The sequence below is a fragment of the Acipenser ruthenus genome, chromosome 2, assembly GCF_902713425.1.
Source record: "Acipenser ruthenus chromosome 2, fAciRut3.2 maternal haplotype, whole genome shotgun sequence".
Taxonomy (NCBI): domain Eukaryota; kingdom Metazoa; phylum Chordata; class Actinopteri; order Acipenseriformes; family Acipenseridae; genus Acipenser; species Acipenser ruthenus.
In genome coordinates this window covers 30,862,961-30,887,013 of record NC_081190.1, presented here as the reverse complement: position 1 = coordinate 30,887,013, position 24,053 = coordinate 30,862,961, and the positions used below count along the sequence as shown (strand labels likewise).

The following is a 24,053-nucleotide window of genomic DNA, read 5'->3' as shown; positions in this document are numbered from 1 at the left end:
AAGCTGTGTTGAAAGAAATGTCTCGAAACCCCTCTGCTGTTTAGGATTTTTTTTTGTTAAATGCCCAGACGACCCCCAAAAAAAAAGTTGAATGCAAACTGTGCAAGCGACTCGTATCATGGAAGCATAACCAATCTCTGGGGTCACTTGACAAGCATAAGTTCATATTATTATTATTAGTAGTAGTAGTATTATAAATAGTTTTATTAGTAGTAAAAATGTGACTGTGACCGATAACCTGCTTGGAACGGTGACTGTTAAATAAAGCTTTGTTTTGCCCAAGTCCGCTGCAGTTGGTGCTGCTGCAATGCAAGCTTACTGTATATATCACAAGCAGCATCAATTACGTATAAATAAAACAATGTGTATTTTTATTTAAATTATAAAAACATGATTATTGTTCTGTATAACATATTTTTAAATACATGTGAATGTTTTCTTTCATTTATATGGATTACCTGTAAAATAACAGGATTTTCAGTAAAATATAAACTAGTAGCTATGGTGACATCACCAGTAAATTATGCAAATTAGCACCATCTAAGGTTCGAACCATCCTTCAGTAATGTGTTCCGAACCTTCAAAGGTCAAAATGTACCCTTCGTTGCTGCTCTAAATTGGGCCCTCTAGAACAAGAAAAGCATCAGCCGTATTTGTCTTTTTCTGACATGTCATGCAAACTCAAAAAATAAGAATCTTGTGTTAAAAACTCCTTTTGCTGTGTATGCCACATTGTGGTGAATTAGAGACCATTACAATTAAAAAGTATACTTTTCAAACAAGTTTCTTTACATCTTAATTAGCTTTGTTTTAAATACTGTTACAGAATAGCAGGTTCTGCAATAGCTAGATTGGTTAGTTGGCCTGGAGAGCAGTCATCTTGGCTTGCTTGCTGAGTGTAATCTCTCACACTGCTGCAAACATTGCAACCAACTAATTGGAATAATTGGCAGTAAAACCTGCTTCTAGAAACCACTCAAGGGATCATTTTGAAAGTGGTCTTTAGGGGCTGGTGATCTTTTTTTGTAGTGCTAGGATTTGCCATGTTAAAGATAAATACATGGAGATTCTTCTGGGTAAATGCTATAGTCTTTCTGTAAAGGTAGTATTTATGCCTCCACGATTGTACTTCTTGAGTAGAATCTATACAAAAATAAATCTTTTGAACCCATGTAGTACATGTCTTGTGGTTTAAATACTGAATACTTCAAGTATACAATACAGTAATTATCTAGGGTAAATAGTAAAGCATTTGAATAGTACATTATTTTTTAAACAAGATAAGTGGATCTGACTATTAATTGTTTTCAGTTACTGAATGTGCTGACTAAAGGTTTCATTCCTTTATATTAGCAGGAAGTGAGTGAAGCCCCTATCACTCCTGCAGAGGAAGCAGTGGCCAATGAGAGTCCAGCAGAGGCAGGGCCTGCAGAGGAAGTCCTGGCAGGTTCTACAGAAGCCCCTGTTGCTGTGCAGAAGGAAAATGTGGAAATGGTTCAAATGGAGGCTGAAGAAGCCACTGAGCCTCAGGAGAGGCCCGCTGGCGGGCATGCCTGCACACAGTGTGATCGTGTCTTCATGTCCATGCAAGGCCTGCGCTCCCACGAGAGGAGCCACTCTGCACTCGCCATGTTCACCCGAGAGGACAAATACAGCTGTCAATACTGCCAATTTGTGTCAGCTTTCAGGCACAAGTAAGGACTAACACTGACAGGACAGGGATGGGGTATTGACATGAGGCTCAAAGCCAAAATTATTTATTTATTTATTTATTTATTTATTTATTTATTTATTTATTTATTTATTATTATTATTTGTTTATTTAGCAGACACCTTTATCCAAGGCGACTTACAGAGACTCGGGTGTGTGAACTATGCATCAGCTGCAGAGTCACTTACAATTACGTCTCACCTGAAAGACGGAGCACAAGTGACTTACTCAGGGTCATACAATGAGTCAGTGGCTGAGCCAGGATTTGAACCGGGGACCTTCTGGTTACAAGTCCTTTTCTATTTATTTATTTATTATTTTTTATACAGACTAACATTTCTAGATGCCATTTTTATATCAGTTTTATATCATTTTTATAATAATGCCAGTTCAAAAAAAATACCACTATAATTTGTAACGCCAAAAGTGACCACTTACAAATTTAAGTACAACATCTTTAAAAGTGCTTTAGGAAATGCAAATAAAGATTTAAAACCTCTTAATATGCAACCTCATGCAAGATTTTGTTATACTTTTGTAGCTACTGGAATTCAATGTACAGAATATAGCAATACTGTTTTAAAAAGAAGTTAACTGATTGAAATCAAAAACAATTAGGGTTAGCATTCATTAACTCAGTATGTCTGTATCAGAACTATAGAGATCTGTAAAGGAAGTAAACTAAGACTCTTTATAAACAGACTTCAGACAGCATATCATTGGTGCTATAGCCTTGACAAGTGGTGCTTTGCAAAATCTCTGTTGCAGTTTATATGGTGGATCACACTGTTGTTTTTGACCAGTAATATAAATCAACATCTTTATAGATGTTTTACATATATTACATGTTCTCACAATTTAAGAAATGTTATACTTCAAATACAAAAGCTGGGTCTCTGTCTAAAGAAACCACTTTCTAGGGGTTCCTGTGGTGGCAGTGCTGCATGGTTTCTCTTTTTTTTATGTAATATTCACCACTCTCATAGGAAGGCAGAACTTCCTGAGGTTTTAGAAGCAAGTGCTCAAAAACACTTATCAGACCTCAATGAGACATCAGCATACAGACCACTTGAAAACAGTATAGTTTCTTCTCTTAAAACTTTAAATCGCATCTTTGTCTTCTAGTCTTTACCTGTTCCTGATGTATCGTCTCCGTTCTGTTGTTCTTTAGCTTGGATCGTCATGTTCAGTCTCACCACGCTCAGCACAAGCCGTTTCGCTGCAAACTTTGCTCATTCAAATCTGCCTATATGGGTCGCCTGAAGAGCCACTTCCATAAAGTTCATGCAGGTAAGAGACTTCACAGCTGCCGATTTCCAGAATAATAAACACATTTCCAGCCCTGTTCTTTGAAAACATTTGAATATTTCTTATAATAGAGCACAGAATTACGTTTGAGCAAATATTAGTAGCGGTCGTTGATGAGAGAGGTTCTGAGATGGTTGATGGATTGGGGTCATTTGATGTTCTGGGACCTTTTTTATCTACATTATATTTCTTAGCATTCTGGAATGAACTCCAGGTCTTGTTTCCAGCTCAGATGAGTTAGGAAAAAAAGCCTTACTAAGGAGAAGCTCCTTATTTTAAAAGAATAAAGAAAGAAGAACAGGTGTCCATTTTTCTTCTGGTCATACCCAGGGAAGGGAATGACCAAAGCAAGATCAAAGGAAACGTCAAGGTCTGTCCGTTGAAAGAAGGAAGCAGCACAAAACATCAAGTCCGACCGTTTCAAGATGGTCAGACTGACTGATCATAATAGACCTGGAAGGTTCCACCTTCCATCTTTCAATCAAGGCAGAAGATTTCTACACTTCTCCCCAAGGCGTAACTCATATCGGCTCAGAGTACTGCCCTTTATCTTTATAGCAGAAGTCCTTTTTGTCTGTGATTTTGTACAGGTTCAAACAGTTTAATGTCCATAAATACTTAAAAAAAAAAAAAAAAAATGTTCATTAGGTGCAGCATGTTCTGGCTTTCAGCTAAGATCACGTGGTCATGGTCAATTTTTCCAAAGCTTGCATGCAAAATAGGTGTTGACAGAGAGGTCTCTCACTGAAAACTATTTTGCTGATTTTTTTTTTCTTTTTTTTTTTTCTTCCCTACTTCAAAAGTGTTTTGATGGAAGTCTAGAATCCTTATCAGTATACCCGCTGAGGATGCCATAGTACTTTACTTACTGATTTACAACACACCTATCTTAGCTGTAACTCCTTTTCTCCAAGGTGACACAGTACAAGTGTTGTTTCCTGGATGATGTTGCACACTGCCACATGCAAGCGTTACACAAAAGAATTTGAAACACCTGCCCACCATGAGCTGCCATACTAAAAATACTGAAAGTGACCTTGTTCAGTGACAAACATTTCTACCAAAAGACTGGTCGAAGTGCAGTCTAAATATTTTTCATTCAGCTTTTATTTTTATTTTTAGTATGGCTGCTCATGGTGTGCTATGGATGAGCAGGTGTTTCAAATTCTGAGTGCTGTATTATAATACCAGCTGCCAACACTCACGTGCCCCTGTTAATAAGTAAAGAAATAGCACCGTCTCTGTTGTTCTTGTTAAGCAGGTGAGCACACTTACAAGTGTTCCTCATGCTCCTTCTCCTCCATGACGATCAGCCAGCTCAAGGAACACTCTCAGAAGGACCATGGGGAAGCCCTCACTCTGACCAAGATGCGTGCCGCCAACCAGTCTGCTTTCAGAGCCCAGAAACCACTCCAGGCGACTGGGCAAACATTAGAAATCAACGAATCTGATGGCAAGTAGTTTTATTTCGTTGCCACCTACATTCATTTGGTACTCTCTTGTTCAGGCATTTTCCAAGAGGCTTATTATGCCAACACAAAAGACCTATACGTATTATACAGGAGCAATGAAATCGAGACACGCTTTGTTTTTTTAGTAGAGAGTCCATATCCTGCTTTAAAATGTCATCTAAGCCATTGCAATAAGTTGATCTCTTTTGCTAAAACGAACCGTCTGAAAACAAGCATCCCTGAAGGTTTTTTAATTGTTTTTTTTTTATATTCTTTGGGATTTTCTTTCTTAAAATGAATTCTACTACTGTGTATGTTGGATGCTGTCAGTACTATTGGTTGCTATCAAAGCAATTGCACTACCTGCACCTGGAAGCACAACAGTGTATGAATTATGTGTGAATGTCCCTGTGTGTCAGTCTGTCAGGTGTCAAATAGCTGGCAACATCATTTCAGATTTATGATAATTATGTATGAAAACTCAAAGGGTAAAACAATGACAGAGGAAATATTCTGCCTGGTGTTTGCCAATGTCCATACCAAAGGATTTCTACATACAAAAGTGCATTTCATTGCATTATTCAAAATATCTTAGTCACCTGAAAAGTGCATGGGGAAAGGGCACACTGTACTGCACACACAAACTGTTTTTCCAATTGTCATGAATTAGGAAACAAGTCATTGATGTTACCAAATTCTGCTGGACTTTTGTTCTACCTAGGTACAGCTGGACATAGCTATGATTGAGATCTCTTTGAAATAGAATGGGTAGGTTAGGTTTTATTTCATTTTTTTATCTTCACACAACAAACTTTGCATATGGTTTTAGTTTTTTCTGGGGTTTCACCCTAAGGTCAAAGTTCATACATTTTCAAAGTTCATACATGTTTGTTTTGAAATCCTACTGTCCAATACAATGCAACCTAACACAAGACTCAAGAAATTGTTTTTGAGTAAAGGTTGATTTAAAGGTCAGAGGGTTGCTCAGGAACCATATTTTTTCACCTGTCCATTTTTGACCTCTTCACCAGGTCAGGCTGAAAACCTAAATTTTGTGTGTTTCTTGCGTGGAACAACCCACAAAGTGTAAATATTGAAGTGGTAGGGTGATTTGTCACAGAATTACGCTATCATGTAAGTACATGCAAATACATTTCTCTCTTTTTCAACTTGGGTGTTTCTCCCCTATCTCACTCACTATGTTACTTGTGTCCTATAAAGACTGTAGTGTAGGCCTTATGGTACAAATAAACCAATAACCCATAAAGTTATACCTTTGGAATGAGTCCAGTCATGCACCTGCAAACCAAGCATATACTTTGAGCCCCTGATGAAAATGTCAGATCTGCCTCTTGCCCATGGTGACTAAAACTTATTTGTAATAGAGAGCTGCAGATTTCATATTACTGAATACATGTCAGTGATTCAAAGTAATCTGTCTTGAGAAGGAAAGCCTGTTTGCATAGGTTTGTCCTCCATATCGTAGATATTTTGTCCCAACCCTTGCAAGGGATTGGTATTGCTGCTTTGCTGTAGCAAAGAGCCCTGGAGTTTCTAGTTATGCTGATAAAACATTGCATGGCACACCTTATTAAAAAAAACCCTCTTGGCATTCCTTTTTCATGAAGAATGAAAGCTAACAAGTGGATTTATTCAAGGATCAAGCGCTTTAGAGATAAGTGGAATGTTACTTGCACGACATTTCTCTGCTTCCCATTAATAAGTCTTGTTTCTTTTCAATAGATGCATTATCTGTCTTTTTGATTATCTGTTACCCTACCTGCATACTGATGCACATTTCCCTTGTATTGAAGTCTAATTTGCATAGTAGTCCTGGTGCAGTCCTTTGAGGGACAGCATTAGAACATAAGAACATAAGAAAAGTTACAAACAAGAGGTGGCCATTCGGCCCATCTTGCTCGTTTTGGTTGTTAGTAGCTTATTGATCCCAGAATCTCATCAAGCAGCTTCTTGAAGGATCCCAGGATGTCTGCTTCTGCAACATTTATGAGGAGCTGGTTCCAGACTCCCACAATTCTCTGTGTAAAAAAAGACCCTCCTGTTTTCTGTTCTGAATGCACCTTTATCTAATCTCCATTTGTGACCCCTGGTCGTTGTTTCTTTTTTCAGGTTGAAAAAGTCCCCTAGGTCGACATTGTCAATATCTTTTAGAATGTTGAATGCTTGAATCAGATCGCAGTGTAGTCTTATACAAGGCAGTATTAAAGGCAGCATTCTTCTTTTCTAAAGTATACACCACTCCTAATCTGTGAAATCCCATACATCCAATCCCTGAATATCTCGACAATCTTTACAGTGTCCACTGAAATGATACACTGGCTGACCAAATCATCAGTGACCTGCTACTGAAGCCCACGGTGCATTGTGTTCCATTGTTTGTGTTGAAATAGATGTGCCTTGTTCAGTGTTGAAGGTTTCTATGCTAGAAGGGACTGTAGCAGGTCTTTTGCTTGTCCCAATGTGTCCCACTCAAGAGTTGTACTTTCCAGTGGTGGTTCTTGGTAAAAGTTGTCATTTCAGACTCTATTGATAGGTACATAGAGCCCCATATGCTTTTTCATGATTGCTCCTAAATAGTTGCACACAACTTTCACTCAGATTGCAAAGGTCTTACAAGACATACAAGATGTGTAGAATTGTCAGACAACCCCCTCGGAGGAAAACATAACCTAAACCTTGAAAACATAATACAGTTTAACATAATGAGGTTGTGTGCTTTTCTAGGTGTTCCAGACATTATAATACTCCAGGTATTTTGACAGTTGGTTCCATGTTTCTTGGTGCTTTGATGTATGTTCATAAGTGTTCGGTGGCTCCCCCTAATCAAGTTGAGAGTGTATGTCTCACACACTGTTTGCTGTCGGGTCTGTAACACAAAGAGTGCAAGAGACGTTGCCACTGAACCCTTATTATACATAATTAAATGTAAGTAAAAACCAGACAAAGCTGATTTCAATGTATTTAATCTGTTTATGTATATTGTGTTTCGATTTAAACATTTCAAATTCTTCGTCATTGACATTCTGAGTGTGAGACCTACACTCACACAACATTACAGTATAAGTGTAGTTGCTGCTAATGGGTTTCACATGGGGGTGTGATTTCATATGTACAAGTTGATTTAATAGTTGTGTCAATATTTGGAAGACTTTTTCTTTCCAGTTTTAACAATAACAAATGTGTACTGGTTAGGAAGAAAATGTAAATAAAATGTTATAGTATTCTTAACCCCTTGACTGACACATGTTATATTCTTTTTTTTTCATTTAAGGTCTAAAATTTCATTGATTTCTTCTTTATAGATTGTGCTCATTTGTACCTTTTGTATGTTGGACATAGAAATGAATTACAAAGGTAGTCGTTTTGGACTTTGTTTTAAGAGGATTCTACAGTACATATTGTGGATGTAGGTCGTGGTAACACCTGTGTTTTATTTATATATTGGACGGAGGATATGTTTGCTGCTGATATACCTTATTTTCTTTTTTCTTCACTCTCATACAGACTGTTCCTACTCTGAACCTCCGGATGTACAGCAGCAACTGAGTCATTACCAGCAAGCCGTCCGCAATAACAGCAGTGCCAGCCCCACGCCTCGGCCTAGCGCTGTAACCGAAGTCAAACCAGAAGGTCTCCTCACCTGCGAGTTTTGCGATTTCAGCTCGGGCTACATGCAGAGCCTCCGTCGCCACTACCGTGACAGGCATGGTGGGAAGAAGCTGTTCAAGTGTAAAGACTGTTCCTTCTTTACGTGTTACAAGTAAGGCATAATGCTTTGAAATACACTCTCTAGCTCTTATTATTTAACAGATGCAACATTCTTCTGTAGCTATGTTAAAGCAGACTTTTTCTAACTTGGGTCCAGGGACCCCTAGGGTTCATCAGAAAATTCTGAATACTTTTGTAAAACACATTTATTTAAAATATAAAAAGTGATCTTTCACTATTTTCTCTTTTTGTTTTGGTGATTCCAACAGACAATATACATTCAAGACAGTTGTACTTTGCAATTTGCCCTTTTTTCAGTTTTTCAGTGTGTCTTGGAAATTTAAATATATTGGCAACAAATAACCGTATGTAACAAATCATGTTTAGGCAAACATGGATTTGTTGTCTTTGAATATTCTTTCAAAATTAAAATTCATGTTTGGATATTCGAATTGTGTAGCATTGTAATACAGCAGAGACATATCTCTGAAACACTGAGTACAATGCTTTTCGATACAATGGCCATTCATTTCTCTGAATATATTCCAAGCATCAAGGAGTTGAATGTTTTTCCAAGTAGTAAAAACAAATGTCAAATGTCTTTGGTTGGCCATAGTAATGATTAGGGGTTGCACAGAATAGCCGACTAGTTAACTCTCTGGCTAGAAACTGGTAGTCGACTAATCGCACACTTCAGTTTCAAAGAAACAGCAGCGACAGTTGTAATGTTTTTGTGTGTTTCATATGTATACTAGTAGCGACCTCACAAAATCAATATTTAATTGTATTCAGCTGTATGAAATTAAGCAGAAAATAATTGTGTGTGGTTTCAGATGAATGGAAGTGCATTTGTGGTGCATCACTTACATATAAATAACATTTTAGAACATTAATAAATAATTATAAAAAATCCAAGCAAGTTTGAAATATAGTGCACAAACATTTTTTAAAGTGGAGACTTGTCGACTAGTTTTACCTTGACTAAAAAGTAGTCGTTCTACCCTTAGTAGAGAAGTGTTCAGGTGGAGATGTTCTTGCAATCTGGTTGATTTGGCATAGGCTCCTCTATGCATTACTGGGTAATGGTCTTCAGTCATGTAGAGGCAGGGTGAAGATGACCTCTCCATGTTGTAAACTGTCTTGTGTTTGTCTCGCTCAGGTCTGCATTCACAATGCATGTGGAAGCGGGCCACACAGCCACCCCTGAGGAGGGCCCCAAAGACCTGCACTGCCCACTCTGTCTCTACCACACCAAATACAAGAGCAATATGATTGACCATATTGTCCTGCACAGGGGTAAGTCATTCAAGGCAAAAACTTGATGAAGCAAGGGCTGGAGGGCAAAAAATGTAATCATACTGCCACCATTGTTAATTTATAGCAGCCTCCAGACCAGGAGAGATGATGCAGTTACTGTACTATATGTGGACTTTCCTTTTTTACCATTGCTTGCCCATCTTATGAGTCAAAGATAGTGAAATTCCAATAGTAGGTAACAAGGTGAAAATTGGAATGGAACATTCTATACCTGATTTTTGCTACTGTATTTGCTGGTTTATTTTCTTACCATGAAGCTAACCTAATTGCACCACTGCAAACAGGTACCTAGGTGGAGAAGGGAGTTAATTACGTAAGCCTTTAACTTCTGGAGGCCTGACAAAATGAAGAGAGTTTGGTTGTCTCAACCCTTATTCGACATTTTTTTCACATTGAAACCAGGACACTTTTGCAGGCAGTCTCAAATAGAGAGGTCAATAAATTAAATGAACAACTCTCCATGGCAGGATTAATGTTTGTGAGGATAAACGGGAAGCTGTTAATGCCAATGTGTGTGTGTGTAAATTCGATTTTCTATTATACTAAGAATGGAGGCACTAATTGGAGATCTGATACATATGACTGTTTCTCAAAGATCCGGGAATTGGAGGTGGAAATCTTCTGCAGAGTCTGTTATCCAGAATGACCTCTAGAGTCTTAAAGACTTGTGAAACATCAACAGTTTGTGCCAATCAATTGCTTATGCACTGCCCTGACCCATATCTGCTGTCCTGCCCATCAGGCTGAAACTGACTTTGAACAAGAGACTGCTGCTTGCATATATTACAGAATATGTATCAGGGTTGCATAACAAATTATTGAGTCGCAGCCCATTTACAGAAAAATTTGTTGAATATGACCGTTTGAACATTCAGACAAAAGCCTCCCTAGAACTTGCAAAATAAAGAGAAAATGAGACCTGATGAGCGCGATTGTTCCCATCCCACAGAGGAGCGAGTGGTCCCGATCGAGGTGTGCCGCTCCAAGCTGTCAAAGCACCTGCAGGGGATTGTGTTTCGCTGCGACAAGTGCACCTTCACCTGTTCCAGCGACGAGAGCCTGCAGCAGCACATTGAGAAGCACAACGAGCTCAAGCCTTACAAGTGCCAGCTCTGCTATTACGATAGCAAAGAACGGGAGGAGCTTGAGAGGCACCTGCATGAGGAGCACAAGGTGAGCTTTCAAAACCCTTCAGGCTTCATGCCCAACTCCCCTGGCAGGACCTTCACATTATAGCTGAAATAAAAACACTATTATTTTGTATTACTCAAGGTGCCAGCAATAAATATTACATTTTAAATCACATAGTTAAAACAGAAAAGAAACATACAAAACTTACTAGAACAGCAGTCTATAGAGTACTGGAAAAAGTACACTAAAGTAATTGTTATTAGCGATGTGACAGCAGTTATGCTTGTGCAAGTCATGACATCTTTCCAAGGACTTCTCAGCATGGCTGCCTGCCACATGTCCCTCAAATCCACATTCTGCACGCTCAAATTGGACCTTTATGTTAAAAAAGCAATTCAGTATCCCTTATATACACAGATACACTGTATCATCACTTTATAATTTTACAAAATCTGATCTCTGTGCAGGTGACCCGTAACTTTGAGCTGGTAGGCCGAATTAACCTGGACCAGCTTGAGTCAATTAAAGAAAAGGTGGAGAGCTTAACCAGCGAAGATGAGGAAGAGGAGGAGGTAGAGGAGGAAGAGAAAGAAGAAGAGGAGGAGGTAGAGGAGGAAGAGAAAGAAGAAGAGGAGGAGGAGGATGAGGATGAGGATGGGGAGGAAAGTGAGAAGAGTGAGATAAAAGGTCAGTAGTAAAAAGGGGGCAAGATGTGAAATGATGGCATTCTGCACAAAACTTAGTCAAGCCCTTTCTAAACCTGCCAGACTTGTTTGTTTACTTGCACAGCTTGATTTTTCGCTTTGAATATAGTGGCTTTGGTGTGGCAGCTGTCAATCTATCACACACTGACATTCCCAGGTTGTCTGCAGAGTTTTGTTTTTGTTAAGCCCAACAAAACAAAGGACAAAGAAAACATCTAATAGATGTATGTAAGTAAAAATACAGTGCTACCCATTTGTAATGCAGTTGTCGGGGTCCATAATTAGGAGACCGTGTTATTTGTGTTTTGCCTTAATGTGGATCTACACTGAAAGCAAGCGAATAATTTAGAAGTGAGTGGAATGTATGGGTGCATCTACACCACCAGCGAGCGACACGAGGGACCAGTCTGATTGAAGCGAGCGACTCCACAGGAATAGAACTGCGACTGAAGTGAAATGGACCAATCACAATGGTCTAAAGTGAAATGGACCAATCGGAAGCAGTGTCAGTAATATCAGTAAACTTGACACAGGTCATAACACAAATACGCCATAAACATGGAAGACGAGAAATTGATTCAGCGGTATCCTGTGCTCTACGATTGCATTTAAATTCATACAAAGACAAAAGTAAAATGCTTGGCAAAACATTTTGGACATTATCATTAGTATGTCTGGTGAGTGAATTTAATGAATATACTCGAGTAGGGGGGACTTTTACTCTGGAAACATAAAACTGCCTATAATATTTTTTTTAAATGTCCTCTGTGTGGTGTTGTGTGCTTTAGGGTGACGTGAAAGTATCTGTACTTAAAGTGTTCGCCTTTGATGTAGATACAAAACATTCGCTACAGTCGCTCGCCTCCAGTGTAGAACCACCTTTAAAACGAATATTGGCATTTTTGTTGTTGTCTCACTCGGCTCTGCCCGCGCTGATGTGGGCACCCCACTATGCTTTCATGTCCCCGCCTCCCCAGATGTCACCCACCAGTCCCGGCTGAGGCAAGCTTACCGCTTCCCTGCTAACAAACGCACACACACACACACACACACACACACACACACACACACACACACACACACACACAAACAACAGGGTCTGTAGACCAGCCTACAACAGTGTAAATCCTTGGTTGTTGCACTATATACAGTATAATAGAAACTGCTATTCCACCAGTTTAAAGTTTACAGTTTAATAAATAACACAGAATTGCGGCAAAGTGGTTAATAGTGTGCAGGTGATTAAAGAACAGGCAGACAATTGTAATTCAGGTGCAAAGGTTTTTTTTTTTTTTTTTTTTAATTTTCCAGTGCCTGACAGCGAAACAAACAGTAAATAATAATGCTGGTAAGTAATACAGCGGCGTGTATTACTTACGTTTATAATCCACAAGCTGGTCCCGAAATAATAGTCTTGTCATTGTATCCCCACATAAAACACAAAACACACACACAAGTCCCTTTAGTGCTTGAATTAGTGATTGTGGTACAATACAAGCTACTGTGAAACAAGTCAAGTGCTGTTCCGGGTTTGTGCTGGCATCTGGCGACAGCTATGGAACGTGTTAGCTGTCTAGTGATACAAGTAACAAACAGAGAGTACAAAACAAAACACTCACGATTATTTCCACAACAAGCACAGGTCCTTCCGGGTCACTTTACAATAACCAAAACGAAGGAACAGATAACATTTATACCGTCACTCATGATCCCCTTGGTAAACAATTGCAGCCGCTCCTCCAATCCGCGACTGCCACGTCATTTCCCTTCCGGGTCAATGAGTTAGTGTACCGAAGCTCTGTCTCTTTCTACATGACTGACTTCCTTTTAACCCTCGGAACGAAGTGTCAGGCCACGTAGTCCAGAGTACTCTGTTCCCATTACTTTGTGCCCTCACAGGTCGAGAGGGAGATTTACCACCAAGAATCATTGTCTTCCTGTCACAAGACTCCAAGGACGTTTATACACACTTCTATTGTTTCTAATTGTTTTGTAACATTAAAGGACAGTTTGTTTTTACTTTTAGAAAAAAAAGAAAATACAGTGCAGGCACGGGAGCTTTATAAGTACTATATGTCCCAGTTTCAACTTAAATGTGTTTAAATACGGTAATGTTTCTATTACAATTTAACCTAGCATAATTCCCGATAACATCACCAGGATCACTTAAAGTATCTGGAAGGTTCATCCAATGTTTGAGAGTCAGATTGCATTGTGGGGGAAATGGGAGCCATGTTATACCGTGTTACCGTGTTGTAACCGATTCCGCACTGTAACAAGGCGCGTTAGAATGGGGTAGCACTGAGTTTATTTGTATATGCATGTATAAACTGTAACATCCCATGTACAGTAATTTCTGTATTTTATTGTATATATAATCTGTGAAAATAATAGAAACTGTATTTGTATTATAGCGGGTTGTTTTCATTATATTAGTGCGATAGTGACAACTTTTATTAAAAGGATGAATATGTTAGGACCCCAACCCGAAATACGCCCCCATCAAGATCGAGCCGACCACATCAGATTGGGGTTAATTAAAATTTTTAGATCCCCGAAATCTTTTCGTGTTCAGGGTGGGTTGTCGTGCGAATTATCCCATCGCGATGCAGAAAGTTCACTGAACCCAAACCAATCTGATGAAGATCATGCGAAGACACAATCTAACTCAAGCAGTGAGCAGCAATAAATATTTATCAGACTTCCTGCATTACTACATCCTTGGGTGTCAGCTGCGCTTTTTAAGCTCAGAGCTGCTGCATGATTACAAACATTACAAAATGACTTGCATAAAAAAAAAAAATCTCCCAATCACCAAAAGCTAGGAAAACCAAATGTGTTTTTAGCAGTGCTTTACGTTTCTCAAAAGAATTAGAGCCTCTCACAACTAGTGGCAACGGGTTCCAAAGTTTAGCAGCACTAGTGCAGAAACTCTGACCTTCCAGAGTGACACACCTGGTCAAGGGAACAGCCAGCAGCTCTGAGTTTAAAGAGCGCAGCTGACATGTAGGGATGCAGCAAGTCCGATGAATATTTAGGGCCAGTTCCCCGGACAGCCTTGAAGGTCAACTGAAGAATCTTAAAAATAACCTGATATTTGAAAGGTATCCAATGCAAAGTTTCCAAGACAGATGTAATATGTTCAGTTCGTTTTGTACTTGTCAGTATTCTTGCAGCAGCGGCATTCTGGATCAGTTTAGAATTAAACAAATATAGAATATTTAGGTTGCTATTTGATGTGTTATACAGCAGAAATGATGGTACTCTTGTGCACTGCACAGCTAATGTGGTACTGTAGCTTTAATTGGAAGACGGACGCGCACTGTGACGTTGCTGCTCACTGCTTGTGTTTTCGAATGATCTTCTTCAAATTGTGGATGGACATATAAATATAATGTAATAATCAAATGTAGAAAGTAGGGGGTGACTTTATATATATATAATGTACATATTTTTAATTTAGATCTGTATTATAATAACAATGTAAATGCATTTTCTGAATGATTAGGGTGACACTTTTTTTTTTTTTTTTTTTTTTTAATATAAGTTTATTTATGTTTTAAATGAAGGTTTGTATTGTTATATAACCTGTTGAAATTTTCATTGCAGTTGTTTACTATTTTACCATGTGGTGAAGTTGGTTATGTTGAGTGTAATAACTACACCTATGGCCATAAGATTTGCATCACCCTATAGAATTAACTAATTTTACAAATAAAACCTGCTGAATAATGTTATGCTAACATACTGAATTACGTACCGCTTTATAGTTTTCCCATATACCTAACGAAAAACTGCCAAAAATTGAAAAATATGACATTTTGAAATACTGTACTGCTATTATGGCTTCTGGCAGACTTTTGCGGTATAATTTTGTAGTATTTTTAATGTTAAATAAAATACCTAAATTATGTTCATATATATGTATTTTTTTAAAATTCTGCCTCAATCCTAAAATTCTAGGTGACGCAAAATCTTTAGCCATAGCTGTATAGGTTCAATAATGAATGTTACATTTTGAAAATAAATAGTTTACCCCATTGAACCTAAGGTAACATTAATTTATTAAAAAAAATGTTCTATGCAAGGGATAAACAACGATAAGTGTTGAATCAGTAAAAATAATTCACTGTTTCAAGTGCCGTTATGCACGAGAAACTGTGGATTATTTTCTTCCTGATTTCAACATTTTGAGTTGTTTATGCCACTTAAGACATTTCTTCCTAATTGATACTTGTTCAATAACGAGACTGTTAATTTGGTAATTGGATTACATTTGTGCTCTTTTGTTATGCTTAGTTCAAACAGTTCAAATGTTTGTCTCTCATATTGTGGGAATGTTGTCAAGAGTTCCTTTGAGTTCGAAATCCCACTTAGAGACAAAAGTTTCTGTTGTAAGTGAAGATAGTAGCGAGGACTGTGTTTTAGATGTAGAACATGAAAATATAAAAAGGCAAAAAAACCAAGGAATGTGAACCTGGAACGGAGATTAAAGCTATTGACCATTTTGCCATACCTAAAACAGAAGACTTAAATGTCATTGCCAGTGACCAGTTTGAGTATTCGGGCAAAATGTAAGTGGGTTGTAAACTTGTTTGAACAATGGTTACAGCCAAGAAAAAAATGCAAAAGCGTTTAAATCTAACATCTGTGTAATTTGTGTAGATTTACTGTGATGATGACATTGCTGTTCCTGAACCTGTCCAGAAGATATGTGAAATACAAATTACAATACAAGTTAGAAGGGGGGTGTTTAGGAAATGCTAGGACCCGAATAGTACCTTTACCGTGGAATGTAAGGTAGACATTAAAAATTGTGGGTGGAAAAAAGAAATGTTGTTTTTCTTCCCAGAGTGCCATAGCTAACCAAGAACACTGATTGGCTGGCAATCAGTTAAGCTAATGCACCTGTTTGTAATTTAACAAGCCAGGCAGGAAAAGGATAGGTTTCAAAGACAGTAGCTGTCTGTGTGAAGGTAAGGACTTGCATGTAGACTTGAATGTGGTGTACGCCAAGACAAAGTATATTAAATCTATGGTTTGTGAATAATGTATTTAAAGTCAGTAAACCGGATTAGTGGTCTGACTGAAAGTTAGGGATTCTGTTTAATTTAGTTAGCGCTCCAAAACAAGAGCTAGGATTTATTTTTGTTTTGTATTGTTTGTTCAAAGAAGCCATGTTCCCACTGGAAAAGAGACACAGCGGAACAAATAAACATACAGGTTCCGTCCTGTTTAAATCCATGCTTTGTTGTCGAGAGTGCTTTATCCACCAAAGACAGTGTTAGGAACCAAGAACTGTGTTCAAAGTTAGACTGTAGATAAAGCTTTGTCACAATCTGTAATTATGAAAAACTTTTTTTACATTATGTTAATGTATAATTGTATTACTTTTAGCAAACAATATGAAATACTAAACTGAAATTTTAAGCCTTTTTCTAAGTGTTACGTTTAAAATGTGTAGTACTATAATTAACTAATTGTTGAAATGATTGTTGCGTAATAAAATGGTGTTCGCTTTTCTGTTGAATTGTTCTGACTTAATCAACAATATATTTGCCCTGCACTCCCCTTCTCTTCAAAGCCACACAGCCACTTTTAGCAGAAGATTCGACAAATGAATCAATCAAAAGATCAAAGGGTGATGTCACAAAAAGGTTTTCAGTTTATTTTGTGATCTTGCAAAGAAAATGTATGTTTGGTTAGGATGAACATGTAGTAGTGTGTTCTGGCAAGGGTCTGGAAATAAATATATGTTTTTACTGTCTCAAATAAGTTTTTTTTTATAGCAGCCCTGAGACGGTTGCTATTGCTAACATGCAGAGGAGATTTGTTTGTATAGTTTGTCCCTAAAACCTGGTTTTGTTTCCCAGATGCGCCAGGCTCTCCCGGAAGTGGAGCATCTGTTTACATTGAAAAGCGATTTCCTTGTGAATTCTGCGGCCGCACGTTTGAACGTTCCTCTGAGTGGGAACGCCATGTTCTAAGGCATGGCATGTAAGTTATTTTTCACATACCTTTTTTAAGCTACTGACTTCGATTATATGGAAAATAGTAAGCCCCTCTATGAAACCACAAAAGAAACATCAATAAATAAATAAATGGCCCCAGCACTTATATACCATAATTCAAGGTTAAAGATTAAGGACTATTTAGTAAACTTTAACCAGTTTTTAATAAAACAGAAAGCAAAATATACAATTTATAGTAATTTAACAAATAATCTTTAAAGTATTCGTTCATGACAAAACTATTGGCACCCCTGTTTTATTGTTTCGTGTGTCCTCCTTTTGATTTTATTATGACTTTCAGACCTTTAGGATATTTCTTAACCATTATGTTAAGTCTTGCTGGTGAAATCTGGACCCATATTTCTTTCAGCTCAGACAGCTTGGAAACACAATGCTTGTTACTGCTTTTTTCAGATTGGTCCAAAGCATTTCTATTGGATTGAGATCTGGTGATTGCGAAAGTGAATGTTTTTTTATTATTAGTTCTAATACATCTTTACAGACTTAGCATAAAGGTGCCAATACTTTTATCATGAACAAAGATTTGAAATTGCTGGAGGTTTTTTTTTTTTTTTTTTTAATATGAAGACTGTTTGTTAAACTACCAGAAATTGTGTATTTTGGTCTTTGTCATATTATTTAATGGCTAATGTTCAATAAATGTTGGGATTTAACATGTTTTCTTGAATAAAAGCTTGTCGATCTTGACCAGTTGTGGGATGAGAAATTAAAAAGAAACAGCTCATTTTAGCTTTTATTTTTGGGGGAGGGGTGGGGGGTGGTATTCAATATTTTTTGGTTCTAGCAAACCATGAGTACTGAAGACTAATCGGAGTCCACTTACTGGTAAAAGCAATTGTGTGGGATTTATAGTTTTTGGAGTTCAGCTAGCTAGAAGTAATGATACAATAGACTACAATCCCTGGGGGACAGTCATAAAAACACTCCTGTGAGTTCGAACTTATCTGGAAAACCTTGTTTTTGTTTTGCAGATTAATTTACATTCGTAGCTGACAAAATTCGAATTTTCTAATCCGTTATTTAGCTTGTGAAAGCATTGGTCGCACACATTATTATTATTATTATTATTATTATTATTATTATTATTATTATTATTATTATTATTATTATTATTATTTGTTTATTTAGCAGACTAAAACAAAATTGATGGTCACACAAACTACTGTTTTTGGTCTTATTTGTGACCAAACTGGGCGCACCATAGAGCCCTGCTTGGGACAGTAAATATCAAAAATTTGATTTCAAGACAGTGCTAATAAAATATAATTAAAGAATGCTACCATGAGATAACTAAACGGCTTCCAGACAGTCAGGCAGATAATAGGATCCACTGTTGAGTCCATTTATGCCCACCAGAGACCTTTACAAAGAAGCATATTATTAAAGTGTTAGGTAACTATAGCAATTCCAGACTAAACTAAACTAAAAGGTGGTATAAGCTAAACGGTAAAACTGTGTAACTTGTCTTGGCTCATACCTTATTTTGATTATGGGACCATAATACTCCAGCCAATAATACAATTTTACTATGTTCTCTTTCACTCACTATTTTACGATGGTGTAATACTAAAGAGTTGAGCTGGCAGGAGAGAATTAAGTGACCACAGTTTAATTGAGTGCAGCACTCAGGTAATCCCTTGCACAATTAGCAATCCCTTTACAAGTTAAAAACAAAAACAAAAAACATTTTTTCTTTTGAGATGGCTTAACTTGGTTATAGTGAATCAGAAAGACTCGTAGTGATCAAGTCCAGTAGTTGTCTTAGTAACCAAGGCCAAAATAAAAACAAATGTCACTGCCATATCTATGCTTTATAATGATTATAGTGCCAGCTTTTAATCCAGGTCCAAGTTAATTATGAGCCCTCTAGGTGCTGCTGATTAGGTAGTTTTAAAATATGATTGACATCAGACTCGGTGTCATTTCCCTTTGATATCTCCACCCACTGTCGGCTATGTTTAATGCAGCTGATCAGAAACCAGAATACATTAATAATAAAAAAACATGCTACTTGTAGCTAATAATTAAATATTAGACAAACCATAGCCAATTGTTAAATCATTTTATGAGTTTATTGCCATTTTGAAAACAAGAAATCAAAAAGTTGCCAATTTTTTTTAAAAAAGTCATACGTTCACAAAAACTTTTAGCAATATGTCCTTACTTGTGACTGGTCTTTGACAGTCGAGTTCACTTTTCAGTGTTCTGGTCAATTAGAAATCGAATGTACCGGTACTTCTCTTTTGTTTCCCTTTCACATTAAGGGCTGTGAAAAACAACAAGAAGGAGGTCACAAGTGTTTTTCAGACAGTGGAAGTTGAAATGAAGACAAGCAGGGCAGCACCTGTGGCAACAGAAGATAAAGGTGAAGAGGATTTAAACATTCCTATGGAAGCTGAAAATCACCAGGCTGAGCTCTCAAACAATAACGTAAAGGACAACGGGAAGCCAGAGACCAAAAATTATACTTAATAGGAAACGTAGTAGCTTTGAAATTTTACTTGAAAAAATTGAAACCAACCAAGGCTGCTTTACATACATTTTTCTTAACCTTTGGAGCACTGTTGGATAACTGTTCTCAGTTTTCAGTTATGCATTGAAAAAAATCTTTGAGCTGTGTTACATCCTACTTGTACTGGTATCATATTTTAAAATCGCAGAACCTTAAAAATGTGTGATTTGGTCCGTAGGACAGATACTAATATATTGGTAACCAATAGTAAATGGTACAGAAATGTCATTAAGGTCCAATCTGAAAACAGACTTCTAATGTGTGTTTGGAATACAGAAATGTAGACACTTGTATACTCATGAAATATTCATGAATCATGAACAAATATGAGGATAGTGATTTCTTTTTTTTATTTATTTCTTTTTTTAAATCCAAAAAATATTAATTATATACCAGGTTTTGAGTTTTAAATTATCACTCCATTAATGAATAGTAAGCATGCTATTTATTTGCCAGATGATTCGGTAGATTCTTTACTTATACAGTATATGACTAGAATATCTACAGTTTAATAATAAAATTGCAATTTTGCCCTGATGTTTAAAAGCACAGCAGGCTCCTTTAACTGATTTGTAAGGATTTGACCTTAACGATGAATAGTTATTTTATTTGTGTTACTTTGAGTAGTTACTTCAGTGTTAATCTCAAAGAGCAAATAAATATAGGAGATATCTGTATATGTTTTATATTTAATTTAAATGCATTAGCAGTTTCCAAAATGTGTGTAGCAAATTGCTACGTTATTCTCGGTTTGTCTTCTTGTATCCCCCAGCTTTGTTTTAGTTGATGCACCACCATTGTTTCAAACACAACATTGTCATTACTGAAAGCCAATTCTATCCCCCACTCGCTGGGAAGTAAGATTGTAATGAAAGTCTTCTGTGATAGAAAGGGATAGCTTGAACATGGCACCTTGATTTAACCATGAACAGTTTTCGCCTCTGTAGCTGACGAAACCACTTGGTTCATTGTTGTCCGTTAGGTGTTAATGTAAAAAAAGGCAGCCATTTTCTTACAGCTGCTCTCTTTAGCACATGATAGCCTTTATGATTTTACCTCAGAACTAAAAAAATGTAAGTTCTTCCCTTTAGTGTTTATATATATATATATATATAATATATATATATATATATATATATATATATATATATATATATATATATATAAAAAATCAGAAACTAGGAGTGAACACAATGAATGCCCGTATAAGTTTCATATTTCATGAAAGCAACCAATTACAAAAAAAAAGTCTTTAACAAACAGGAAAGGGTGATAATACTAAATATTGCTGGAGAAGGAGTGTTTGCACTGGATGGTTGTGCATAAAATAGCATTTGTAAAAAATGCCTCAAGCTGAATTTGTTGGTGTCTTTTGAAAATAATAATAATCTTGTGGTGATTTTTTTTGTTTGTTTTATTAAAAGTCTTTAAAGGAAATGTATGTTTCGCTTCTGACGCTTTGACTAATGTGAAAATGAGCAGTGTCTGTAAAAGATTGCTGCTCAAACCCCTGAAGCCTTATTAGAACGTAATAATAATTGTTGTGAAATCTTTTTTGGCACTTAATTAAAGAGCTTACCAACACCAGTAGTACTAATAAGCAAAAGTGAAAGATAATATCACCAAAAGCCATGATTATTATACAGATACTTTTAACTCCAGATACCATTTTACCACTGGGCCTTAAGAAGTGAAAATGCTTTCAAACCCTGACCATTCCTTCAACATTGAAAGATGTGACTAGGCCTATATAAATAAAAAATCAGAAAAACTATTTTAAGCTTTGAAATTGATAACACACTGGAAACTTGTATATATTTGCTGTTTTTTTGTTTTGTTATATATAATATATATATATATATATAATATATATATATATATATATATATATTTAGGACTTAACCATAGTTTGATATAGCTTTTCCATCAGGGATTTCCTTTCCTGTGAAATGAATTCCTGAAGGTGAATTGTGACAGTTACCTAGAATGGATTATGCTTTTCTTCCATTTATTTCTGGATACTCTGTAAATAATGTAATTCTTTTTTTTTATTAACTTGTTAATAAAGTTATCACATACCAGATAACATTATTCTGATGAAAAGACCAGTGTTTGTTTTTATACAGTGTATGATAGAGAGAGCAGGGGGTATTCGAAATGGACAGAACACACTCAGCAGGAAAAGTAAATGCAAGATTTATTGTACAGGGAGGCTATTAAACTTCGCCAAGAAAGCTCACCTTTTTGTTTCTTTTTTTTGTGCATCATTTTGGATCAAGCTGTTCTGTACCGTGGTATTTCTTTAATGTAATTCTGCAGACTGACCTTTTGATAAAGGAAACTTGACGTTACGTCCCTTACTTATTTAATTGTTGTTTTGAAACCATTGTTAAATAAGGCATATATACATACTGAGGAGTTTAAGCATTTAAACTAGAAAGGAAGGGGGGAGAAAACAAAAAAACAGAAGGGAGACCACATCAAAACAAAAGGCAACAACTCAGGTAAGACCACTATTAAATGTATTTATCTTAATGCTAGAAGTCTCAGAAACAAAATGTTAGAACTTGAAGCTACTGCACTAACAAGTAACTACAATGTGATAGGTATTACAGAAACGTGGTTGTCTGAGAGTGATGGAGACGAATATAATATTAGTGGGTACACACTGTATAGGAAAGACAGGCAGGACAGAAGAGGCGGAGGGGTAGCGCTATACATAAGAAATAGTCTTGAAGCCCAGGTGTTAAATCTCGACAAAGAAAACAATGCCAATTCAATATGGATCAGAATAATGGACAAAAATTCAAAAGGCATAATAATAGGAGCATGCTATAGACTGCCAAATTCAGACGCCGAGCAAAATAATCTGTTATACAATGACATTAGAAATGCGTGTAGCAAAAGGGAAGTCATACTAATGGGGGATTTCAACTTCTCCCATATAAAATGGGAAAACCCGGTGGGGAGCACGACGGATGAAATTGAAATGGTGGAAATGACAAATGACTGTTTCCTAACACAATTTGTCAAGGCACCGACTAGAGGGGAGACATGCCTTGATTTAATCTTTTCAAATAACAAAGACAGAATAACTAAAACAGAGGTCAGAGAGCCATTGGCAAACTCAGACCACAACATGGTCTCATTTGAAGTGATTTTTAAAACCCCAAAAGTAATGACTAAAGCTAAGGTTTACAATTTTAGAAAAGCAAACCATTGAGGTATGAAACAGAGACTAACAGAAGTAGATTGGAGTAAAATAGAGAAAACATCCACAGAAAAGGGATGGCTGTTTTTCAAAAATGTAGTACTAGAGGCGCAAAACAATTACATCCCAAAAGTAGACAAATCTAAATCTAAAACAAAATGGTTTAATAGATCAATTTTAAAAAATATTCAGCGAAAAAAGGCACTTTACAAAGCATTTAAAAAGGACCAAAAACTAAGTATACAGAAAGAGTACTTGGAACTGCAAACACAAGTCAAAAAGGAAGTTAGAAAGGCCAAGAGAGAGATAGAAATCAATATTGCTAAGGGGGCTAAAACCAATTCCAAAATCTTTTTCCAATATTATAACAGCAAGAGAACATTCAAAGAGGAGGTTAAATGTCTAAGAGACCCAAATGGCAAAATCATAGACGAAGAAAAAAAAAATAGCAAATATATTAAACGATTACTTTTCACAGGTTTTTACAAAGGAGGACACAGACAACATGCCCCACATGTCGACCTGTTCCTATCCAGTTTTAAATAACTTTAGCATAACAGAGGCAGAAGTGTTAAAGGGACTAAGAGCTCTTAAAATAAACAAATCCCATGGGCCAGATGAGATCCTCCCAAAAGTACTCAAAGAAATGAGAGAAGTTATTTACAAACCGCTAACCAAGATCATGCAACAGTCTCTTGACACAGGGGTTGTACCGACAGACTGGAAAATTGCAAACGTAATACCGATCCACAAAAAGGGAGACAAAACCGAACCAGGTAACTACAGACCAATAAGCCTGACTTCTATTATATGTAAACTTATATAAACTATAATAAGATCCAAAATGGAAAATTACCTATATGGTAACAATATCCTGGGAGACAGACAGCATGGTTTTAGGAAAGGGAGATCGTGTCTAACTAACCTGCTTGATTTTTTTTCAGGAT

General features: G+C 36.8%; 1 protein-coding gene across 7 annotated transcripts in view; it reads left to right on the top strand.

Moving 5' to 3' along the window:
- LOC117421054 (zinc finger protein 462-like) overlaps nucleotides 1–22,134 on the top strand; it is a 53,988-nt gene extending 31,854 nt beyond the window's left edge. For 4 of the 7 annotated variants that reach the window (XM_058993847.1, XM_058993843.1, XM_058993841.1 and 1 more), the window contains 9 exons: nucleotides 1,354–1,694; nucleotides 2,883–3,001; nucleotides 4,278–4,472; nucleotides 7,996–8,251; nucleotides 9,359–9,495; nucleotides 10,466–10,689; nucleotides 11,115–11,334; nucleotides 17,225–17,348; nucleotides 19,648–22,134. In XM_058993847.1, the coding sequence (XP_058849830.1) occupies nucleotides 1,354–1,694; nucleotides 2,883–3,001; nucleotides 4,278–4,472; nucleotides 7,996–8,251; nucleotides 9,359–9,495; nucleotides 10,466–10,689; nucleotides 11,115–11,334; nucleotides 17,225–17,348; nucleotides 19,648–19,855 (1,824 nt within the window). In that variant the 3' untranslated portion in view covers nucleotides 19,856–22,134. The remainder of the gene's footprint in view (nucleotides 1–1,353; nucleotides 1,695–2,882; nucleotides 3,002–4,277; nucleotides 4,473–7,995; nucleotides 8,252–9,358; nucleotides 9,496–10,465; nucleotides 10,690–11,114; nucleotides 11,335–17,224; nucleotides 17,349–19,647) is intronic. The other 3 variants (XM_058993852.1, XM_058993849.1, XM_058993856.1) reach the window with 3 other exon arrangements.
- Nucleotides 22,135–24,053: the final 1,919 nt, after the last annotated feature.